Here is a 20,203-nt window from a genome sequence, read left to right on the forward strand (position 1 = left end):
ACTGAGGTTCTTTTTACACTCCATACATTTATATGGCTTCTCTGCTATGTGCATTTTATGAATTTATAACACAACTAAAGAGAAAGACTATTTAATACATGTTTGAAAAGCACACTATTGATATTTAATTAATTTTATTTAAATCCAATTTAGATTTTTCTTAACCCGTTAACACCATAGAAAGGCAAAATATAAATGCTCGAAAAAAAGGTTTTGTACATGCATTTTGTGAGCTTCCCATCATCCTGGCTCCATTTGTAAGAAAGGAATTTTACATCCTTTCAGCTCTTTCCACATGGATAGGTATGTGATGATTCTCTCCCATAATGAGACCCTTGACTGAATAACTTTCCACATTTCATCATTCATACCAGTTGAGTCAGGTCTCAATTCTACAATGTAGAGGAGTCTGATTTTTTTTAGTAGTATATATGTTTATTGGCAACACTGACTTTAGGAAAACTCTATACAATTACAACAATCCATATCAGTTCAATACATTTCCTTTCATTTTAACAGCACTCTTTGTCAACATGCACCTTTGTATCTTGCATTGTTATTGTTTTGTTACATGTTCATCTATATCAGTCAATAGTAAAAAACATCTTCTAAACTAGACTGATTCAGTTGGACAAACAGAGGCATGATTAATCTAGTTCTAGGTTCCTGATGCAGTGCAATAAGTAAAGGATCAAATTTTCCACCTGTGACTTATTACAAGCTCTATCAGGATTCTCTTTTTTCAAGTTAATGCTATCAATATGAATACAATGTTGTCTGCGTGTAATAAAAAGACTTTTCTGCTTTCAGTTGATGAGACATAAAAAGGATTATTAACATTAATTATAAACATTGTTGTTTATATAAAAATTAAAGAGGAGCTAGCATACAGCCATGATGGACACCTTTTGTGGTTTTAATGCTTTGTTAGGGAGACACTTTGGTTTATCCATATTTGCATGTAAGTATCTTCATCAATTTATATATAGGTAATCTATATCAGTAGCTGGAAACATGTCCCATCATTTTCCTCTACTTATTGTATCAAAAGCAAGTGATGAGTCAATAAATGCTATATATAGGCATTTTAAGGATCCATTCATTGACCTGTGAAGAGTTGTAAACACTGATTTGTAGTATATATCGTTTTCTGAAGCCTGCCTTCTGTCCTACTACAATACTATATAATCTTTTTGTATGATGTTGTGACAAAACAAATAAATAAATAAATAAATAAAACAATCTGCCTAACATCTATCCAATCAGTCTGTTTAAAGTATTTTTGTTGTTGTTCAGTTGCTAAAATTGTGTCCAACTCTTTAAGGCCCCATAGACCACAGCATGCCAGTTTCCCATTTTCCACTGTCTCCTGGAGTTTGCCAAAATTCATATTCATGGTGTCAATGACACTATCTAACCACTTGATCCTCTGCCATCTCCTTTTCCTTTCAGTCTTTCCTTTCATCAGTGTATTTACCAATAAGTCTTTTCATTAGGTGGCCAAAGTATTTGAGCTTCAGCTTCAGTATCTATCCATCCAAAGAACAGTCAGAGTTGACATCCTTTGGGGTTGACTGATTTGATCTCCTCGCAAAGAATTCTTCCTATAGGTCTTCTCCAACACAATTAAAAAACATCGATGTTATGTTATGTTATGTTATGTTAAGTTGCTTCTTTCTTTGACCAGTTTCCACCCATTGCTTCTTGTTCTACCCTCAGGTGCTTTGGTGAACAGCCTGACTCCCTCTTCTTTGTGGCAGCCCCTAAGATATTGGAACACAGCTATCATGTCTCCCCTAGCCCTTTTGTTAAACTAGACATACCCAGTTCCTGCAACCGTTCTTCATATGTTTTATCCTCCAGTCCCCTAATCATCTTTGTTGCTCTTCTCTGCACTCTTTCTAGAGTCTCAACATCTTTTTTACATCGTGGCGACCAAAACTGGATGCAATATTCCAAGTGTGGCCTTACCAAGGCATTATAAAGTGGCACTAACACTTCACGTGATCTTGATTCTATCCCTCTGTTTATGCAGCCCAGAACTGTGTTGGCTTTTTTAACAGCTGCTGCACACTGCTGGCTCATATCTAAATGGTTATCCACTAGGACTCCAAGATCCCTCTCACAGGTACTACTATTGAGCAAGGTACCACATATACGGTACTGGTGCATTTTGTTTTTTTGGCCTAAATGTAGAACCTTACTTTTTTCACTGTTGAATTTCATTTTGTTAGATAGCGCCCAATGTTCAAGTCTGTCAAGATCTTTCTGTAACTTGAGCCTATCTTCTGGAGTGTTGGCTATTCCTGCCAGCTTGGTGTCATCTGCAAATTTGATGAGTTCCCCATCTATCCCCTCGTCCAAGTTTCTTTCTTTCACATCTTCTTCTTCTTGTACCATATCTGTCATCAGACTTTGGGGTTCATGTTGGTGATCCTATTTTTATCAACAGCTGCATGAAAAAGTGCTGCTGAGTTTTGTCCAAACCAGTCCCTTAGATTTTGAAGCCATGTTTTTCTTCTGCCTGGACCTTATTTGCCTTCAATCTTTCCTTGTAAATCCACATTGCAAATGTTTCTAGTCTCTTTTCTGTCAGAGACCAACTCTCCACTCCGTAGAGCAGAATAGAAAAGATGTAGCATCTGACAAGCCTGGTTTTCAATCTTAGGCTTATGTCGTGACTGCAGAAGACCTTTTTCATTTTAAAGAGTGCTGTTCGAGCTTTCTCTATCCTTGTTTTTACTTCAGTGGTCATGTTCCAGCTTTCATGTAAATTAGAATCGAGGTACGGTTTCAACTTTTTCTAGTGGTATTCCTTCCAAAGTTATTGGTGATAAATTAATGGGTTGTTTGCTGATGACGATGATCTTGGTTTTTGAGGTGTTAAGCTTCAAACTGTATTTTTTAGATATTTCTGTGACTCTGTTGATGAGTAACTTGCAAGCAGAACTGTGTCATCTTATAAATTGATAGTATTTAATGATTTAATGATTCCCTCATATACAGGCAGTCCTCAACCTACAACAGTTCGCTTAGTTCACTTACAACAGCACTGAAAAAAGTGAGATGATCATTTTTCACACTTATGACCATTGCAGCATCCCCATGGTCATATGATTTACAGTTGGATGCTTGACAACTGACTTCCATTTATGACGGTTGCAGTGTCCTGAGGTCATGTGATCAGCTTTTGCAACCTTCTGACAAGAAAAGTCAGAAACCAGATTCACTTAACAACTGTGTTACTAATTTAACAACTGCAGTGATTTACTTAACAACTGTGGAAAGAAAGGTCATAAAATGGGCAAAACTTGCTTAACAATTTCTCAGCAATATAAATTTTGGCTTCGATTGTGGTTGTAAATTGAGGACTACCTGTAATGAGATCTGTGACTTAAGAAGATTCCATGCTTCTTGCATTCCTACTGAGTGATTCTACACTGTAGATGTGAGCCTGGTCACACTGGACAATTTTTTTCAAAAGTTTTGCTTCATGAAAATCTTTTGGTTATTATGACAGATCCCTTCAAACTGAACAGAAATTTCAAGACAACTATAACACATAGTCACATCTTGAGAAATATGAAATTAACTTTTAATTACTATAATGTGTATAATTGAATGATGTTTCCAAAATGCTGCTTGAATTCAATAGGAATAAAATTGTTTTGCTTCTGCTTTTCATTTGCAAGTGTCCGATGCCTCTCACTGAACTGCCCAACATTATTCAGCCAGGATCGATGGATTCCAGTTGCCCTGATACAAATTTTCCATCATGGCAATGTTCTGGTGAAACCTTTCACTATGTTTGTTACTGGCTGCACCTAGATTTCTGAGGGAGAAGTCCAAGTGTGAATGCAGAAAATGCATCTTCAGTGATATGTTGCACTTCATGGTCTTGTACGCTGTAACACATTTGTCAATCAGCTGAATGTAGTTTGCCAAGAAGTTGCCAAGAAAATTCTCAACGACATCTCTGAATGATGTCCAGGTGATTTTCTCTGGCCCCACTAACAGCTCTTTGATTGTCATTGACGATATCTATGATCTGTGGACCAAAAAATACCTTCCTTAATCTTGACATCAATTATTCTTGGAAACATCTGCCTAAAATAACAAAAACCTTCACCTTCTTTGTTCATTGCTTTGACAAAACATTTAATCAGTCTGAGGTTTATGTGAAGCAGAGGCAAACATTTATTTGTTGGCTCAACAAGTGGTTCATTCATGTCTGTGTTTTTCTGGCCTGGAACCGAATTCTTTTACAGTGACCATTTCTTTTTAATGTAATGCAATTCTCTTGCATAGCTTTCACATCTGCATATGTAATAACGGTACTTGATACATCTGAGCTGCATTCCTAGCAGCAGAGCCACTACTTTTAAATCTCCACAGATATTCTAGTTTTGCTTGATGTACTGCATGTGCTTCAACAACAGTTCCTTGTTTTCATGGTTTGCATGTGTGCCATACAGCCAAAAGATACTGTAGGTGTACACTGCTGTTGTGTAAAAAGAGATGATTTCTATAAAGCAGTACAGGCTATTTTTGTGATTAGCAGCCAAAAATCTGTAAGATACATTAAAGGTGCACAGGATGCAAAATCTTTGTTGGCTAGTATTATTTTCTGGTATTTTCACATCTCACAGGCAGTTCCCCTTCTCATTACTGTGTGTTTGGTCAGGAGGAACTGAAGTCATTTTTCATAATTTCATATTATTTTCTTTTGGTCCACACTGGTTTCCAAAGATCTCTTTCCTTGGTTGATAGTTTGCAATGTCAGCACACTGCAGTCACTTTCATCCTCCTGAATATCCTTAACTAGATACAAAAAGAAAGAGGAAATCATGAAAAATTCAAAGTGCAATTTCTCTTAGTTGTGATTTTTAATTTAATACCCCAGTTATTTAATAGAGCAATTTAATATCACATTACATCTCACTCTGTAAACTCTTGACGGAACTTGAATTCCCTTTGAATTGTAATATTCATTCAAATCCAATGAATTTGGCATTTCCAAATTGTTGCAAGAACAGAGAAATGTAAAATCCACTGAGAAATTGTGTATGTAATAAGGAATGAAAAGGAAAGGAAAAACAGCTGTTAAGATCAGGGGAAAAAATAAAAATTTAAAGTATGAAAAGTTACTGTGAATCAGTTGAATTTTTTTCTATATATCGGCTATACCGGAACGAACACCAATAAATCTTGAAAAATATGCATCAAGGAAATACAGCTGCTTCTGCTGCTTGGGGAGGCTGTGCCTATTAAACATCTGTTTGTTCATATTCCTCCAAAGCCATGATCAAATGGGAAGAACAAATAATTGGGAGCAAGAAACTCACTTATAAAGACACAATAGAGACAACATCTTCATAAAATAGCCCAGCAATAGAGATGCCTAAAACCACCAATTTCTTAAAATTGACTGCCAACAGGAATCTGGAACAAAAATAAATTTAACAACTTTTTAAAAAAATGTCCAATAGAATTTGCCACCTCCAGATGAAAGTATTTTGAAAAATTCAGTGCATAATTAAAACAATATATGCCTATTATTCATCATCTCTCTAGGACTGCCAATTGTGAAGGTCAAATTCAAAGAAACCTTCCCTACCTAGTTTCGGTATACATAAATAGGAAATGCATAAATGTAACCAACTAAATATAAAATTAACAAAGATTCTCACCTAAGTGTATCTCTTTTAGGTCATTGCTCCTCTTGTAGCTCTTTCCACATGCCCGAGATTTATATGGCTTCGGCCCTGTGTGGATCCTTTTATGGGAAGTAAGATTACTGCGTTGGCTGAAGCCCTTTCCACACTCCATGCATTTAAATGGCTTCTCCCCTGTGTGGATCCTTTGATGGGAAGTAAGATGACTGCTATAAGTAAAGGTCTTTCCACATTCCATGCATTTAAATGGTTTCTCTCCTATGTGAATCCAGCTATGGGAAGTAAGGTGACTACTATAAGTAAAGCCCTTTCCACATTCCATGCATTTAAATGGCTTCTCCCCTGTGTGGATCCTTTTATGGGAAGTAAGACTACTATGTTGACTGAAGCCCTTTCCACACTCCATACATTTATATGGTTTCTCCCCAGTATGGATCCTTTTATGGGAACTAAGTTGAATGCTATGAGTAAAGGTTTTTCCACAGTCCATACATTTATATGGTTTCTCTCCAGTGTGGATCCTTTTATGGGGAATAAGTTGACTGCTATGAGTAAATGTCTTTCCACATTCCATGCATTTAAATGGTTTCTCCCCAGTGTGGATCCTTTTATGGGAAGTAAGATTACCATGTTGGCTGAAGCCCTTTCCACACTCCATGCATTTATATGGTTTCTCCCCTGTGTGGATCCTTTTGTGGGAAGTCAGTTGAATATTATGAGTAAAAGTCTTTCCACACTCCATGCATTTATATGGCTTCTCCCCTGTGTGGATCCTTTTATGGGAAGTAAGATGACTGCTATAAATAAACATCTTTCCACACTCCAAGCATTTATATGGTTTCTCCCCTGTGTGGATCCTTTTATGGGAAGTAAGATTACTATGTTGGCTGAAGCCCTTTCCACACTCCATACATTTATATGGCTTCTCTCCTGTGTGGATCCTTTTATGAACAGTAAGAGACCAGTTTTCACAGAAGCCCTTTCCACACTCCAAGCATTTATATGGCTTCTCCCCTGTGTGAATCCTTTTATGGGAAGTAAGTTGAATGTTACGACTAAAGGTCTTCCCACACTCCATGCATTTATATGGTTTCTCCCCTGTGTGGATCTTTTTATGGGAGGTAAGATGACCACTGTAAGAAAAGGTTTTTCCACACTCCATACATTTATATGGCTTCTCCCCTGTGTGGATCCTTTTATGAACAGTAAGACTACTGGGTTGACTGAAGCTCTTTCCACATTCTTTGCATTTATATGGTCTCTCCCCTGTGTGGATTGTTTTATGGCAAGTAAGCTGAACACTCTGAGTAAAGGTCTTTCCACATTCCATACATTTATATGGCTTCTCCCCTGTGTGGATCCTTTTATGGGAACTAAGGTTGCTCTGCTGGCTAAAGCCCTTTCCACACACCAGGCATTTAAATGGTTTCTCTCCCGTGTGAATCCTTTTATGAGAGGTAAATGTCCGATTTTCTCGCAAAAGCGTGAAAGTCCTATTGCAATGTTTTCCATTGTCTCTGCATATATAATCTTCTCCTTTGGATTGGGTTGGATTGGGTTCATTTACATTGGATGTGTCTTTGAATAGTCTTACACCTTTCCCGATGTGTTTTTTCTTATGTTTTCCTTGTTGGGTATGAAAGTCTTGAATCTGTGCATCAATGAAAGATGAGCTTTCCTTATTGCAGTTTCTCTCACAATTTTCTAGTTCCATTTGAACTGCATGTTTCTCAATTCCTTTTCCATGTCTAATCAATTGGAATGGTTCAACCAAATCTTTATTCTTCTGCCCATAAGTACCTTCAAAGGAAAAGAGAAATGAAACTGGTAATAAGGTTAGGAAAAAACATGTCAGAAACAATAATTTTACAATTTTATGTGCTTGCAGTAACACAGAATAGAAACATTCATGAACCATAAAAGCTTTGAAAATATTGAAAGCATCCTTTTTCATTAGAAGTATCGTTATAACAAGGAGACATTAGGAGAAGAGACCTGTAAGAACTAAATCAATTTTTAAGTGTTTCTTTTTTTCTGTAAAGATATTTAAATTTAGTAGCTGGAACAGTGGGGCTGTACAATGAGCCAGAACACACAGTTATAGTTGTTGGGTTGGAGAGTGCTGGCTCCTGCGTGAGGCAATCTGCATTGTGATTGGCTGGGGTGGGTATAGAGAGGGTGTTTCCTTTTTCCCCGCCTTTTTCTTCTGTGTGCTCTGTAATTTACCTCATGATGCTCCTATTTACATCTTGTCTGCTGTAAATATAGATGTAAAATATATTTATTTATATAAAGCATGTTAGCGGCTCTGATTTCATTTGGATGCCTGCTGTGTAAATTCCCTGATATCGTCCCACCAAAAATACCTTCTTTTGCTTTTCATTTTTCTTTTGCCAAAATCACATAGTGAAATAAACTAGAGTTCTTCTAATAACCCTGCATAGTGTATATGCAATAGAACAATGGCACATTTTGCCCCTTGTTCCAAGGCTTAGGATAGAACAGAAAATTAAGAAAAGTCAAAAACATCAAGTAATCATTCACAGGACTGATGTCAGGCCTGGAAACCATATTAAACTTTAGGTTTCCAGACGCTGCCACATTTTTATCTTGAGGGGAGGAGGGGGAGGAACCCTGACAACTGATATGGAAGCATCTGGCCCCAAAAGCTGAAATGTGTGATGGAGTTTAAGCATCTTTTCAAGCCAAAGAGCTAATTTGTCTCTAATCTGATATACTTAAATAGAAGTATTCATCAGATGATAAATGGCACAGGATGTATCTAATCAGAGAACCATTTGATCTATTTCCTTTCTCAGAGAAGGATAAGGACAGACCTTTTCCTTCTGCTACCCCAAAAATGACATGTCATTGGAGATTTTTTAATAAGAAATAGCTAATAGTATCAAAAAACATTACCCCAAAACAACCAGCCAATATCATTTTTTGAACATGATTACAAAGTTTTTGCAATGATTCTGGCTAGAAGGATGCAACTAGCTTTAAAAGAATTTATTCATGAAGACCAATATTGATTTTTATTTAATGACAGTTAAGAGGTAATATTAGAAAAATATTGTAAATTTTGGAAATAATAGAATAAAATAGAATAGAACAGAATAGAATAGATTAGAATAGAATAGAATAGAATAGAATAGCAGAGTTGGAAGGGACCTTGGAGGACTTCTAGTCTAACCCCCTGCTCAGGCAAGAAACCCTATATCATTTCAGACAAATGGCTGTCCAATCTCTTTTTAAAAATTAAAAAAAAAACCAGTGTTGGAGGATCCACAACTTCTGGAAGCAAGTTGTTCCATTGATTAATTGTTCTAACTGAACAACTGTTCTAACTTAGAAGAACATAATAAAAGAGCTGCACTGGTTTTAGATGTGGAGAAGGCCTTTGACAATCAGAATTGGATTTTCTTGTTTAACATTTTGAAAGAAATGGACTTCAGATAGAATTGTATTATTTAAGTGAAATCAATCTATGCTAAAAACACAAATTGTTAATGGAGAATTAATGAAACTGTGACATAGAAAAAGGGTAAGGATGCCCTTTGCCTCTGCAACTAAAAGCATTTGCTGAAGATTTTATGGTAATTTTGAAAGAACCCTTGGAGGGAATTCAAATACAAATACTAATGGAAACATTAAAGGAACATAGTATTTAAGAGTAATAATCAAAAGATGAAGATGTTAAAAATGAAAATGGAAGATCAACTAGAATCAATGAGAAAAACTAGTTTTAATATCGAGAAAAAAGAAAAATGGGATGTATTGCAGTTGTTGTTGGGAGAGAATTTCTGTGACAATAATGTTTTTGCCTAGAATGTTTTGTTTTAAACTATACCTATTTTGAAAACTGGTATACCATTTAACCAATCACAGAAATACATGCAGCATCTAGGTTTGCATTGCAAGGAAAACAAACGAACAGGTGAAATATAAAATTCTCCAAGATGGAAAGGTAAGGAAACAGGAGGATTAGGTCTGTCCAGTTTGCACCTATACTTTGCAACCTGCTGTTTGGTCTGAATGAAAATAAGGAATTGAAAGGAGTTATGTTATATTCTGAAAGAGAACTGACAAAATGATGCAGTGTTGGTATATTACACCAGAAAACTTATTAATAAATTATCAAAACTGAATAAAGTTTTGATAATTCAAATTAATGTTGGAAATGCGATCAACATGAAGGGTTATTTTATCATACTTTAGGGACTTGTAAAAAAAGCTACTGTGTTTTCCCGAAAATAAGACCCTGTGTTATATTTTTTTGAACCCTGAAATAAGCGCTTGGCCTTATTGCCATGCGCTCAAAAGCCCAATTGGGCTTATTATCAGGGGATGTCTTATTTTGGGGAAAACAGAGTAGAAAAATTTGTATTTAAATATATATGATACAGACAATTTTAAAGATCAAAATCCAACTGAAACAAGAATGCTTCCTATTGGAGGTTCAGATGACAACTTGATTAAGAAACTGTATGGATACTTATTAGAGGTGAAATTGGAAGAAGAACAAGTAAAAGAGACAATGATTGCTTGGGGGAAGAATTTTGGCCATGGGATAGATTTAGAAGCTTGGAAGAAATTGTGGATGTATAATTATAAAATGACAATGTCTACAGCATTTAAAGATAATTTGTATAAGATGTTTTACAGGTGGCATTTACCCCAACAAGAATTGTTAGAATGTTCAAAGACAAATCTGAAAAATGCTGGGAATGTCATCAGACACCTGGATCATACTACCACATGTAGTGGACATGTGTCGAAGCGAAAAGATACTGGACTAAAATACACACGTGGTTGGAAAAAATGATCAAAAAACATATTGACTTTAAGCCAGAAGTCTTTCTGTTGGGAATTATACCTGAGATATATACTAGAGAGATAAAATATTTGATTGTGAACATTACTACAGCAGCTAGGATTGTGTTTGCTAAAAATTGGAAAAATGAGAAATTACCTTCGCAAGATGAAATAATTAGAAAAATGATGGAATGTGCAGAGATGAGTAAGTTAACATTTGAAATCAGAGAGCAAGAAGATAAGCAGTACTATAAAATATGGGATTTATTTTATAATTGGGTAGATGGAAAGATATGTCAGTAACGATAAATATAAGATATATGTATGAAAGAGATGTTTATTCTGTGAATGCACAGGAAGATATGCTAACATCCATGCAGCAAGTTGTAATGAAATTGATTTGATGAGTTTTCTTTTTTTATGTTTAAAATAAATAAAAAAAATTCCAAAAAAAAAAAAGAATGCTCCCTGTTGGGAATAATGGATAGGCAGCTAGAAAAGAGTCATAGGAGGCTGTTTCTATGTACAATAACCACAGAGAAACTATTATATGCAAAAAGATGGAAGGACCCTAAAATATCTACAATGAAGAAATGGTTGCTGGAGATGGCTAAATTGATGTGTTTCATTAGATAAATGATGGCATAAACATTTATTAGCTATTAGAAACCCCATGGACTTTTTGCTGAGAAAAAGAGACAATGAACATGTGATCTGTGGGTTTGAAGATTAGACGGAAAAAAGAAAACTATGATGTAGCCTTTGAGAGAGAGGCTAAAATGCAATTGCACTTGCAACTGCTATGAAAAAGATCAGAAGCTATTTCTGTTACTTTTTCTTTCTTCCCCCTTTCTTCCTTTCTTCATAATTTTTCTTATTCAATTACTACTTTACTGTGCTTTTTTATTTCCTATTCAAAACATGGATGGTTGTTTTACTCTGGAAAAATTTCTTTAAGAAAATAATAACATCTGCCTAATCCGAGTCCTTGGAAAGGACATGATAGGTGGATAAAAAAAGTCAAATCCAGTCTAAAACTATGGATGACTGTGCAAAGAACAACAACAAAAGCTGTGACATCTAATTTCAAAATGTCTTCCTGAACTCTTTGACTGGAGAATAGGAAACCCTTACCAAGAGTGGTCACGTTCCTATAATTTTCCATCATGACTTCCCAATACAGAGCTTTTTGGTGAGGATCCAGCTGAGACCACTCCTCCTTGGAGAAATACATAGCCACTTCCTCGAAGGAGACAAGGCCCTCCTGACAGGGAAAAAGAGTACACAAAAGGTCCAGGAGGAATTGTAAAAAAACTGACATATTGTTTACAACTTCCCAAATCAAAGATATGCACTTAGGTAAATGGTTATGCTTGGTAGAATTCCATGGTTTAGGTGAGAAAATAGACAAAGCAAAAACTTTTGACTGAAGAAATATTTCAGGCAAGTTTCATCAACTTGACTGATACTGCAGGACTTTCAGTGCTATTCAGTGAAAAGTAACCCCACTGGATGAATTGATCTACCTTTCTCTATCTGTCCATCAGTCCATCTATTCATCAATCAAAAGACTCTGTGTCTAGAAAGAATCAACTGGCAGATGAGCTTTGGAAACCTCACCGTCAATGACTCCAGTTCTCCCTGTGTTTGCGGAAGGAGCCGCAATGGCGCAGTGGTTAGAATGCAGTACTGCAGACTACTTCTGCTCACTGCCAGCTGCCTGCAATTTGGCAGTTCGAATCTCACCAGGCTCAAAGCTGACTCAACCTTCCATCCTTCCAAGGTCGGTAAAATGAGGACCTAGATTGTTGGAGGCAATATGTTGACTCTGTAAACTGCTTAGAGAGGACTGTAAAGCACTGTGAAGTGGTATATAAATCTAAATGCTATTGCTAAGTACTATAGTCTGCCTTATCTTTTAACCCGATCTGCTTAATTGGTTCATACAATAATCATTGGTTGCAAAGAAAGTTTTTTAAAACTGGCAATGTTCCGGAATGAGTAGTTAATTTTGACATCCTTGCACAATTCGAAATCAAACAATTACAAACGATGAGTCCCTTGAGGATTTTATAAATAGATTAGTTATTGAAAACTAGAAAGAATAATCATTACAAAGAGATTCAATACTGGTCATTAACAAAAAATGTTTCCTAATAATCTTGAATCTTCTATATGCTCACAACCACAAAAACGACTGACCCCCAAAAAAGAGATAAAATGTAAGGAAACAATTCTATGTACTTGACTTCATGAAAGAAAGACAGAATAAAAATCCAATAAGTTCCTCTTCTTACCTGAGTTGGAGGTTCAATCATTGTTTCAGCTCCACCATAAGGAAGAGTCAACTTCCTTCTATTCTTCCCTGTGAGAAAGACAGAATTTTAAATCTGCATAATTAAAAAAGTAGGAAGAGGTGTTCTATAGAAGAGAAGACAAAGAGAAGATAAGAAAGCTAGGAGTGGAAGGACCTGTTTTACCTCCTGAGGTGTCCTGATTTGAAACCTCCTGACAGATCCTCTTGAAAAATGGTTCTTGAGCGAGATTTGATGGATGCCTCTTTATCTCAGGATCTCTGATCTTCACTGTAAAGGACTTGAAATAATAGGCAGGAGAAAAGAATTAACAAACATCACACATTGTGAAGAGGATTCTTGTTCTATAGACACCAATTCAAAGCCCCCAATGTCCATCAGTGAGGCTGGAAAGAAGGAAGAAACAGCTGACCTGTATCTTTCTTGGAGAATGGAGAATGAAATAATGTCCCAAATAATTAATGAAACCTTTCCACATATTACGAACGCAACAGAACGCTGGTAGGGAAGGGTTAAGAATTCAAATAAGAATTTTCTATTTATTAAGTTTATGTGTTACCGATAAAGTGACATTACATTTAAACCTCTTCTAATCTCCCATGATGATGGTCTCTTACCTGCAACTCAACCTGCTTGTTCTTCTCCTCTGCCTGGCTCAGGAGGAAGCCTTCCACCAGGGCCACCGCCTGGGAGCTGGTCTCTGCTCCACAATCCCGTACCCAGCTCTCCATCTGCAGGGGCAGAAGCGCCAGGAACTGCTCCAAAACAACCAGGTCCAGCATCTGCGCTTTTGTGTGCTTTTCTGGTCTCAACCATCGACTACAAAAGTAATGGAGTCGGCTGCAAAGTCCTCGGGGACCTTCATCCTCCTGATATTGGATGCTCCTGAATTTCCAGGGCTGAATGTCTGAGAGTATGGTTTTCTCCTCCTGGATCTTCTGCCCAATTCTTGCCCAGATCTTCCCTTGGTTCCCAGGCCAAATACCAGAAGGGTCTTTTCCAGTTCCCTCACTTCCTAAAGGCTCACTTTCCATTCTTTTTCTGTCCTGTAATGCAACTCCAAATCAGTCCAGGGAATCTTGTGGCTCTCCAAACACTTTTCATTCATAGGATCATTCCTCTAGCCACAATAATGACCAGAACAAGTCATTCTTTGTCTTTGTCCAAGAGACCTTTTTGCCTCTACAAGAGGATGTACAAATTGCATCCAATTTGTGTATCTGACATGAATTAGAAAGTAGTGGATTTAATCCCCAAAGAACACTTATCCCAATGGAAGAAAGTATTTTTCTAAGATAGTATAGGATTATACTGGCAATGAACAGTTAGTGTCTGTGCGTTAATATCTAATATTTATTTATTTGTATCCCACTTTTATCACAACCATTTGTAGAATGACTGTTCAAAGTTACAACGGCACCAAAAAAAGTGACTTCTGACTATTTTTCAAATTTATGACGGTTGTAGCATTTGGACGCTTGGCAACTGGCATATATTTACGAAGGTTTCAGTGTTCACATGAGACCATGTGATCAAGATAGGGCTTCCTTTATAAAACCCACATCTGCATTTACCTACAAGCAGGATGCACACAACATGCCAAAATGCTTAACAGGTTTACCAATCAGGAAAGTTCAGTTCACATTAAATGAAATGACCTGGTTTAGGACATTCCATTTTCCCTTTCTTCGGGGTTTGCTTTTTAACAGCCAAATTACATGCAGGCAACTTCACATAACATCCTCTAAACAGAAACACATTTCTATGGGTGGCCAGGGAAATTGAACAAACAAACAAATAAATAAAACAGAGTAACCAACTAATGACTTCACACGAGACACCGGGGTTGGTGATGTCCTGGTTCACTCACCCTCCTAAGACAAATTGAACTCCTGAGGATCCAACCCTATTTTAGTGACATCCAGCACAGAAGGAAAAGGCAGGCATAATCTCCTGCAGTTCCACCCTTGCAAGTTTTTTCTTATTTCCTGCTCGAGATTTGCCATGGAGGCAATCTCCCCACCACCCAGGAACTTCATCGAGGATACCGGGTGCGAAGGATTTCCCCCAGGACACCTCCTCCTCCTCCTCCTCCTCCTCTCCGGGGATCTGGATTTAATTCTGGGGCAACGCGGCTGGTCTGGAGCGCGGCTTCCCCTCTACCGGCTACGTGCCTCGAAACGAGCGGCAGGATAACATAGGATCCAGGCTCTCTCTCTCCCGGGATTTAGCCGATTGAACCTGCATGAGGACTTGACATCTGATCGGTCCCTTCCTTGGTTAGCGCGAGAGCTCTCTGCCCCCCTTTGCACGGGAAGATACGCTGACCCCGCCCACCTCTAAGATATCTTCCGTTTAAGACCTTTCTGCAGCCTTTCTAAGCCCCCCCCCGAGAAGCTCAAGGGGTTAAAAAGAAAGAGCCCGCAGCATCCTAGAGGGGCAAGACTCATTGATGTCACTTCCTTCCCACTCTCGTATGGTAAACCACCTGTTATACCTCCAGTGCTGAAGCTCATAGGGTTGTCTTCTCTTGGCAGAGAGAGACCTCTGGTGGATTCTGTGTGCAAGACACCTGCACACAGGGGAGAAAGGGTGCATTTTCCATTGGGGCCCAGGAGAAAGGAGGGCGTTGTTTCTCCCCCGATCAATAAAATCCTTCTTAATCCAATTTACTTTTGACAGCGTTAGAGCCACGTCTCTTCACAGAGGGAATAAAGAAACACAAATTCAGCTTTCTTCTTACTCGAGAGATTCGAAATAATCCTCCCTCGATTCTGCATCCCATGAAAAAGATTAGCAGGCAGGGCTAATGATGGGCTTTCCATATTCTCTTTATTACAACAAACAACAATATCATACCCCTCTAATAGGCTTTGCAATGTTCCGTGCTTGGCTTGCCTTGCCTGAAAGAGTTGGTGCTCTGCAATTGCAGAGAGCTTTATACCATGCAGATTATTTGGCTGCCTGGCAATCAGTTTCTGACTGGAATACAACATGCAAATGTCATTGGTTGCCTGTGGGCCGCGGAGCACGGTGGTTAGAGTGCCATACTGCAGGCTACTTCTGCTGCCTGCCAGCTGCCTGCAATTTGGCAGTTCAAATCTCACCGGGCTCAAGGCTGACTCAGCCTTCCATCCTTCTGAGGTGGTGTTGGAAGAAATATCCATCTGGTTTCAGTTCCAGGCTGGGAGAAAGGCACTGGAGACAAAATGGAGGCTGGAGGCCGCTTGATAAGAGGGTCCATTTATTGATGAACAGAACCAGATGTTTGTAGTTCTGGTGCAGCTGACCACATGGAGTTGAGAGTTGAAGTCTACTAAAACAGCTCAATGCCCAACAGGTCCCCACATGCTGACATAGCGAGCTGCCTTTTTGGCAACCAGTAAAAGACAAGGAATTATGGATCTAATTTCTCAACTGAAATCTGGAAAGTACAGATGGTACCATCCCTGACTTAATTAAAAATAACGCAGCATAGTGGTCTGCTATACATTCTTCACAGCAATTGACAAATCCTACTGTATTCCTTAAGAATGAGGATCATTATGCCTATACAGTACATAAGAAAGGGAATGACTGACTGACTCACCCTGTCAGTTATCGACCTCTAAGTCTTCTTAATATTATTAAGTTATTTTTAAAAAAATTCTTTTAGCATATGGCACATGTTAGCCAGGGATCATCGAGGTGAAAAGAATTTCTTTGGGTGGTGTTATTTTTACCCATGGGACACCTGAATGCGGGTAGGTAATCGGGGGAGGCTCCTTTCTTGTCCCTACATGGTTTATTCGCTGACGGGAATTGAGCCGCTGACTTCAGTGGTGCGCAGGCCCAGCGTCTTATCATGTGAGCCACCGCAGCCCCTTATAATTATAAGTAATAATGAGCACCAATTCAGTCTAGTGATTAAGACCTCAGGCTAGAAACTGCGAGACGATGAGTTCTAGTCCTGCCTTAGACATGAAAGTTCGCTGGGTGACTTCGGGTCAGTCACTCTCTCTCAGCCCAACTCAGCTCATAGATTTATTGTTGTGTGGAAAATAGGTGGAGAATGGGGTATTAGTTGTGTGCATCGCTTGTAAAAATAATAAAAGTACGATAACATGAAAAATAAAATAAGTAAACTTTATGCAAGGCATTTTCAGGGGAAGCTTACAGACTGAATGGTACAGAAAAGACTACTGGTAGATAAACAAACTGTTTTTAGGAAAGTTCTTTCAACAATTGACCATGATCTTACATTTTAACATTGTTTTGAGAAATACTGTACAACTCTTAGAATACTGCTTCACTTAATGCAGCCTTTCATAGACTCATAGAACTGGAAGGAATATTGGAGATCTTCTAGTCCAACCTCCTGCCCAAGGCAAAAGACCTTATATGATCCCAGACAAATGGTTTTCCTGTTTGTTCTAAAACTTTGCTGATCTTAAGGCAGTATTTGACTCTTGGACTAAGCTTGGACTAAGCTGTATGGTACAGCTGTTAACCACCGCTTGCTTCTTATTTGTGTACTTATTCATGTACTGCATGAAGACAGCACTTTAAAGTAAGACGCATCTCCCAAGGACATCTAACAGCATCCATTCCAACTACCAAGGGCGTAATACAAGGCTGAATACTGATTTATTTTAACCCCTTGCTGGAACATATTTTTTCCCTTTGATTTATGTTGTTTTGAATAACTTTGTCCTTGGATAGTGAAACAGCTTTCCACAAGAAGATTCCAATAGTTTGAAGAGATTCCTCTGAATGTGGAGATGACAATGCAAGAAGAAAGAAGATTTAACTATAATTAGTGAAAGAAAGAATGTAGATGGATAGAAAAAAGGGGGTTAAAAATTGAGTTAACTTCTCTGCTCTTTTCAGTCTCTTTATTGTCCAGCTTGACACAGTACTATTACTGCCATGTAATTGAATAACTTGAATAAACCAACATGAACTTCTCCAATCCTGAAATATGCCCCTCCAAATCCTTCCAAAAATTTTCATTACTAAATTAATCTCTCTAGGGCTTTCAGTTAGGAGGGTGAACTACAAAAAAAGCCACTTCTTTTCAGAGTTTCGTCGGTGTAAATCCGATATCCATAGATTGAGCCCACTAAATCAATAATTAGCATACATTCTCACCCAAATGTATCTTTGTTTTGGGGACTGGCTTCTCACATCTATGAATCATGCTATGGGAAGTAAGAGTATGAGGTCTTCTGAAGCCCTTTCCACACTCCATGCATTTATACGGCTTCTCTCCTGTGTGGATTGCTTGATGGGAAACCAGATGACCATGTTGGGTAAAATCCTTTCCACACTCCATGCATTTATATGGCTTCTCCCCTGTGTGGATCCTTTGATGGCATATAAGATAATTGTGTATGCGGAAGCCCTTTCCACACTCCATGCATTTATATGGCTTCTCCCCTGTGTGGATCCTTTGATGGGATGTAAGTTTACTATGTTGGCTGAAACCCTTTCCACACTCCATGCATTTATATGGCTTCTCCCCTGTGTGGATCCTTTGATGGCATATAAGGTAATTGTGTATGCGGAAGCCCTTTCCACACTCCATGCATTTATATGGCTTCTCCCCGGTGTGGATCCTTTGATGGGATATAAGATGATAATGTTGGGTGAAGCCCTTTCCACACTCCATGCATTGATACGGTTTCTCTCTTGTGTGGATCCATTGATGGGATGTAAGATGATAATGTTGGGTGAAGCACTTTCCACACTCCATGCATTTATACGGCTTCTCCCCTGTGTGGATCCTTTGATGGGATGTAAGATGACTGTATATATGGAAGCCTTTTCCACACTCCATGCATTTAAATGTCTTCTCCCTTGTGCATATCCTTTTATTAAGAGTCTTGTTTCCATACTCAGTGCATTTATTTGGCTTCTCTCCTATGTGGATACTTTTCTGTGAAGTAAGAGACCCATTTTCTTGAGAAAGTATGCAAGTCCAATTGTAATTTTTTCCTCTGTCTTTCCAGATATAATCTTGTACTTTGGCTTGGGATGGATAATGCCCATTTATATCTAATGTGTCTTTGAATAGTCTTACATCTTTCCCAATATATTTTTTCTCTATTTTTCCTTGTTCATCAATAAAGATCTGCATCTGAGCATCAATGGAAGATGAGCTTTCCTTATTCCAGTTATTTGACGGGGTTCTCTCCTGCTTTTGGAATTCCATTTGAATTATAGGATTTTCCATTATTTCTCTTTGTCTGAACAATTTGATTGGTTCTCCAGAGACTTTACTGTCATTCCCATTAGCACCTTCAAAGGGAAAGAGAAATAAAAGTGATAGAAAGGTTAAGCGAAAAAGATCACGGTTGGAAATATTGATTGCCTTCAGGTATTTTGCCAAATTCTAATATATTGCATGCTGTATCTTTATAATGGCATGGTATAGAAATGTTATCTCTATTGATGAGGGCTGGGAAGTGGCTCAACAGGCTAATGCAGCCTGTTATTAACACACAGCTGCCTGCAATTACAATTACTACAGGCTCGAGTCCCACCAGGCCCAAGGTGGACTCAGCCTTCCATCCTTTATAAGGTAGGCAAAATGAGGACCCAGATTGTTGGGGTGGCAATACAAGTTGACTTTGTATATAATATACAAATGGATGAGACTATTGCCTTACACAATGTAAGCCGCCCTGAGTCTTCAGAGAAGGGCGGGATATAAATTCAAATTAAAAAAAATGAGGCATAAAACCTTGAAAAGACATTAAGTCAAAATACTTGAATGATACGGCAGCATTTGGGCCAAAATAGTTGAAATCTGTGTGATGGATTTTGGCATTGCCTCAAACCAAGGAATTACTTGTCACTAAAATGTTTAAATAGAAATATAAATTGGATAGGATAAATCTAAGCAAAATGCCATTGACCTCTTTCCTTCCTAGAACAGCACAACTTTTCCTTCTCCCTCTGAAGAGAAGATATCTATTTACAGATGTTTTCATAAGAAATACTAACTAATGACATTAAGTACAAAATGGCTTCCTGAACTCTCTGACTGGAGAGTAGGAAACCCTTACCAAGAGAGGCCACATTCTTATAATTCTCCAACATGACTTCCCAATGCAGAGCTTTTTGGTGAGGATCCAGCTGAGTCCACTCCTCCTCTGAGAAATACACAGCCACTTCCTCAAAGGGCAGAAGACCTTTCTGAAAGGGGGAAAAAAAAGTACGGAACAGACCAAGGAGGGACTACAGGATCTTTCCTATTATTTAGAAATTCTCAAAACAAGCATATACACTTAGAAGCTATGCTTAATAAGTATCCATGGTTTAGATGAGAAAAACTTGACTAAAGTTGACTAAAGAGGCAGGGTTTATCAACTTGAATGATTCTGTAGGTCTTTCAGTGCCATTATGTTAACT

The 20,203-nt window shown here is 38.1% G+C and overlaps 1 protein-coding gene across 1 annotated transcript in view; it reads right to left on the minus strand.

The window, feature by feature from the left end:
- Positions 1-2,980: 2,980 nt before the first annotated feature.
- The window catches only part of LOC131190418 (zinc finger protein 91-like), a 222,221-nt gene continuing 204,998 nt past the window's right edge, over positions 2,981-20,203 (minus strand). Inside the window, exons 13-16 of the mRNA XM_058167739.1 lie at positions 19,858-19,987; positions 18,002-19,087; positions 5,691-7,136; positions 2,981-4,821 (exon numbers count right to left, since the gene is read on the minus strand). Coding sequence (XP_058023722.1) covers positions 4,712-4,821; positions 5,691-7,136; positions 18,002-19,087; positions 19,858-19,987 — 2,772 coding nt within the window. The 3' untranslated portion in view covers positions 2,981-4,711. The remainder of the gene's footprint in view (positions 4,822-5,690; positions 7,137-18,001; positions 19,088-19,857; positions 19,988-20,203) is intronic.

Source organism: Ahaetulla prasina, chromosome 2 (genome assembly GCF_028640845.1).
Source record: "Ahaetulla prasina isolate Xishuangbanna chromosome 2, ASM2864084v1, whole genome shotgun sequence".
Classification (NCBI taxonomy): Eukaryota; Metazoa; Chordata; class Lepidosauria; order Squamata; family Colubridae; genus Ahaetulla; species Ahaetulla prasina.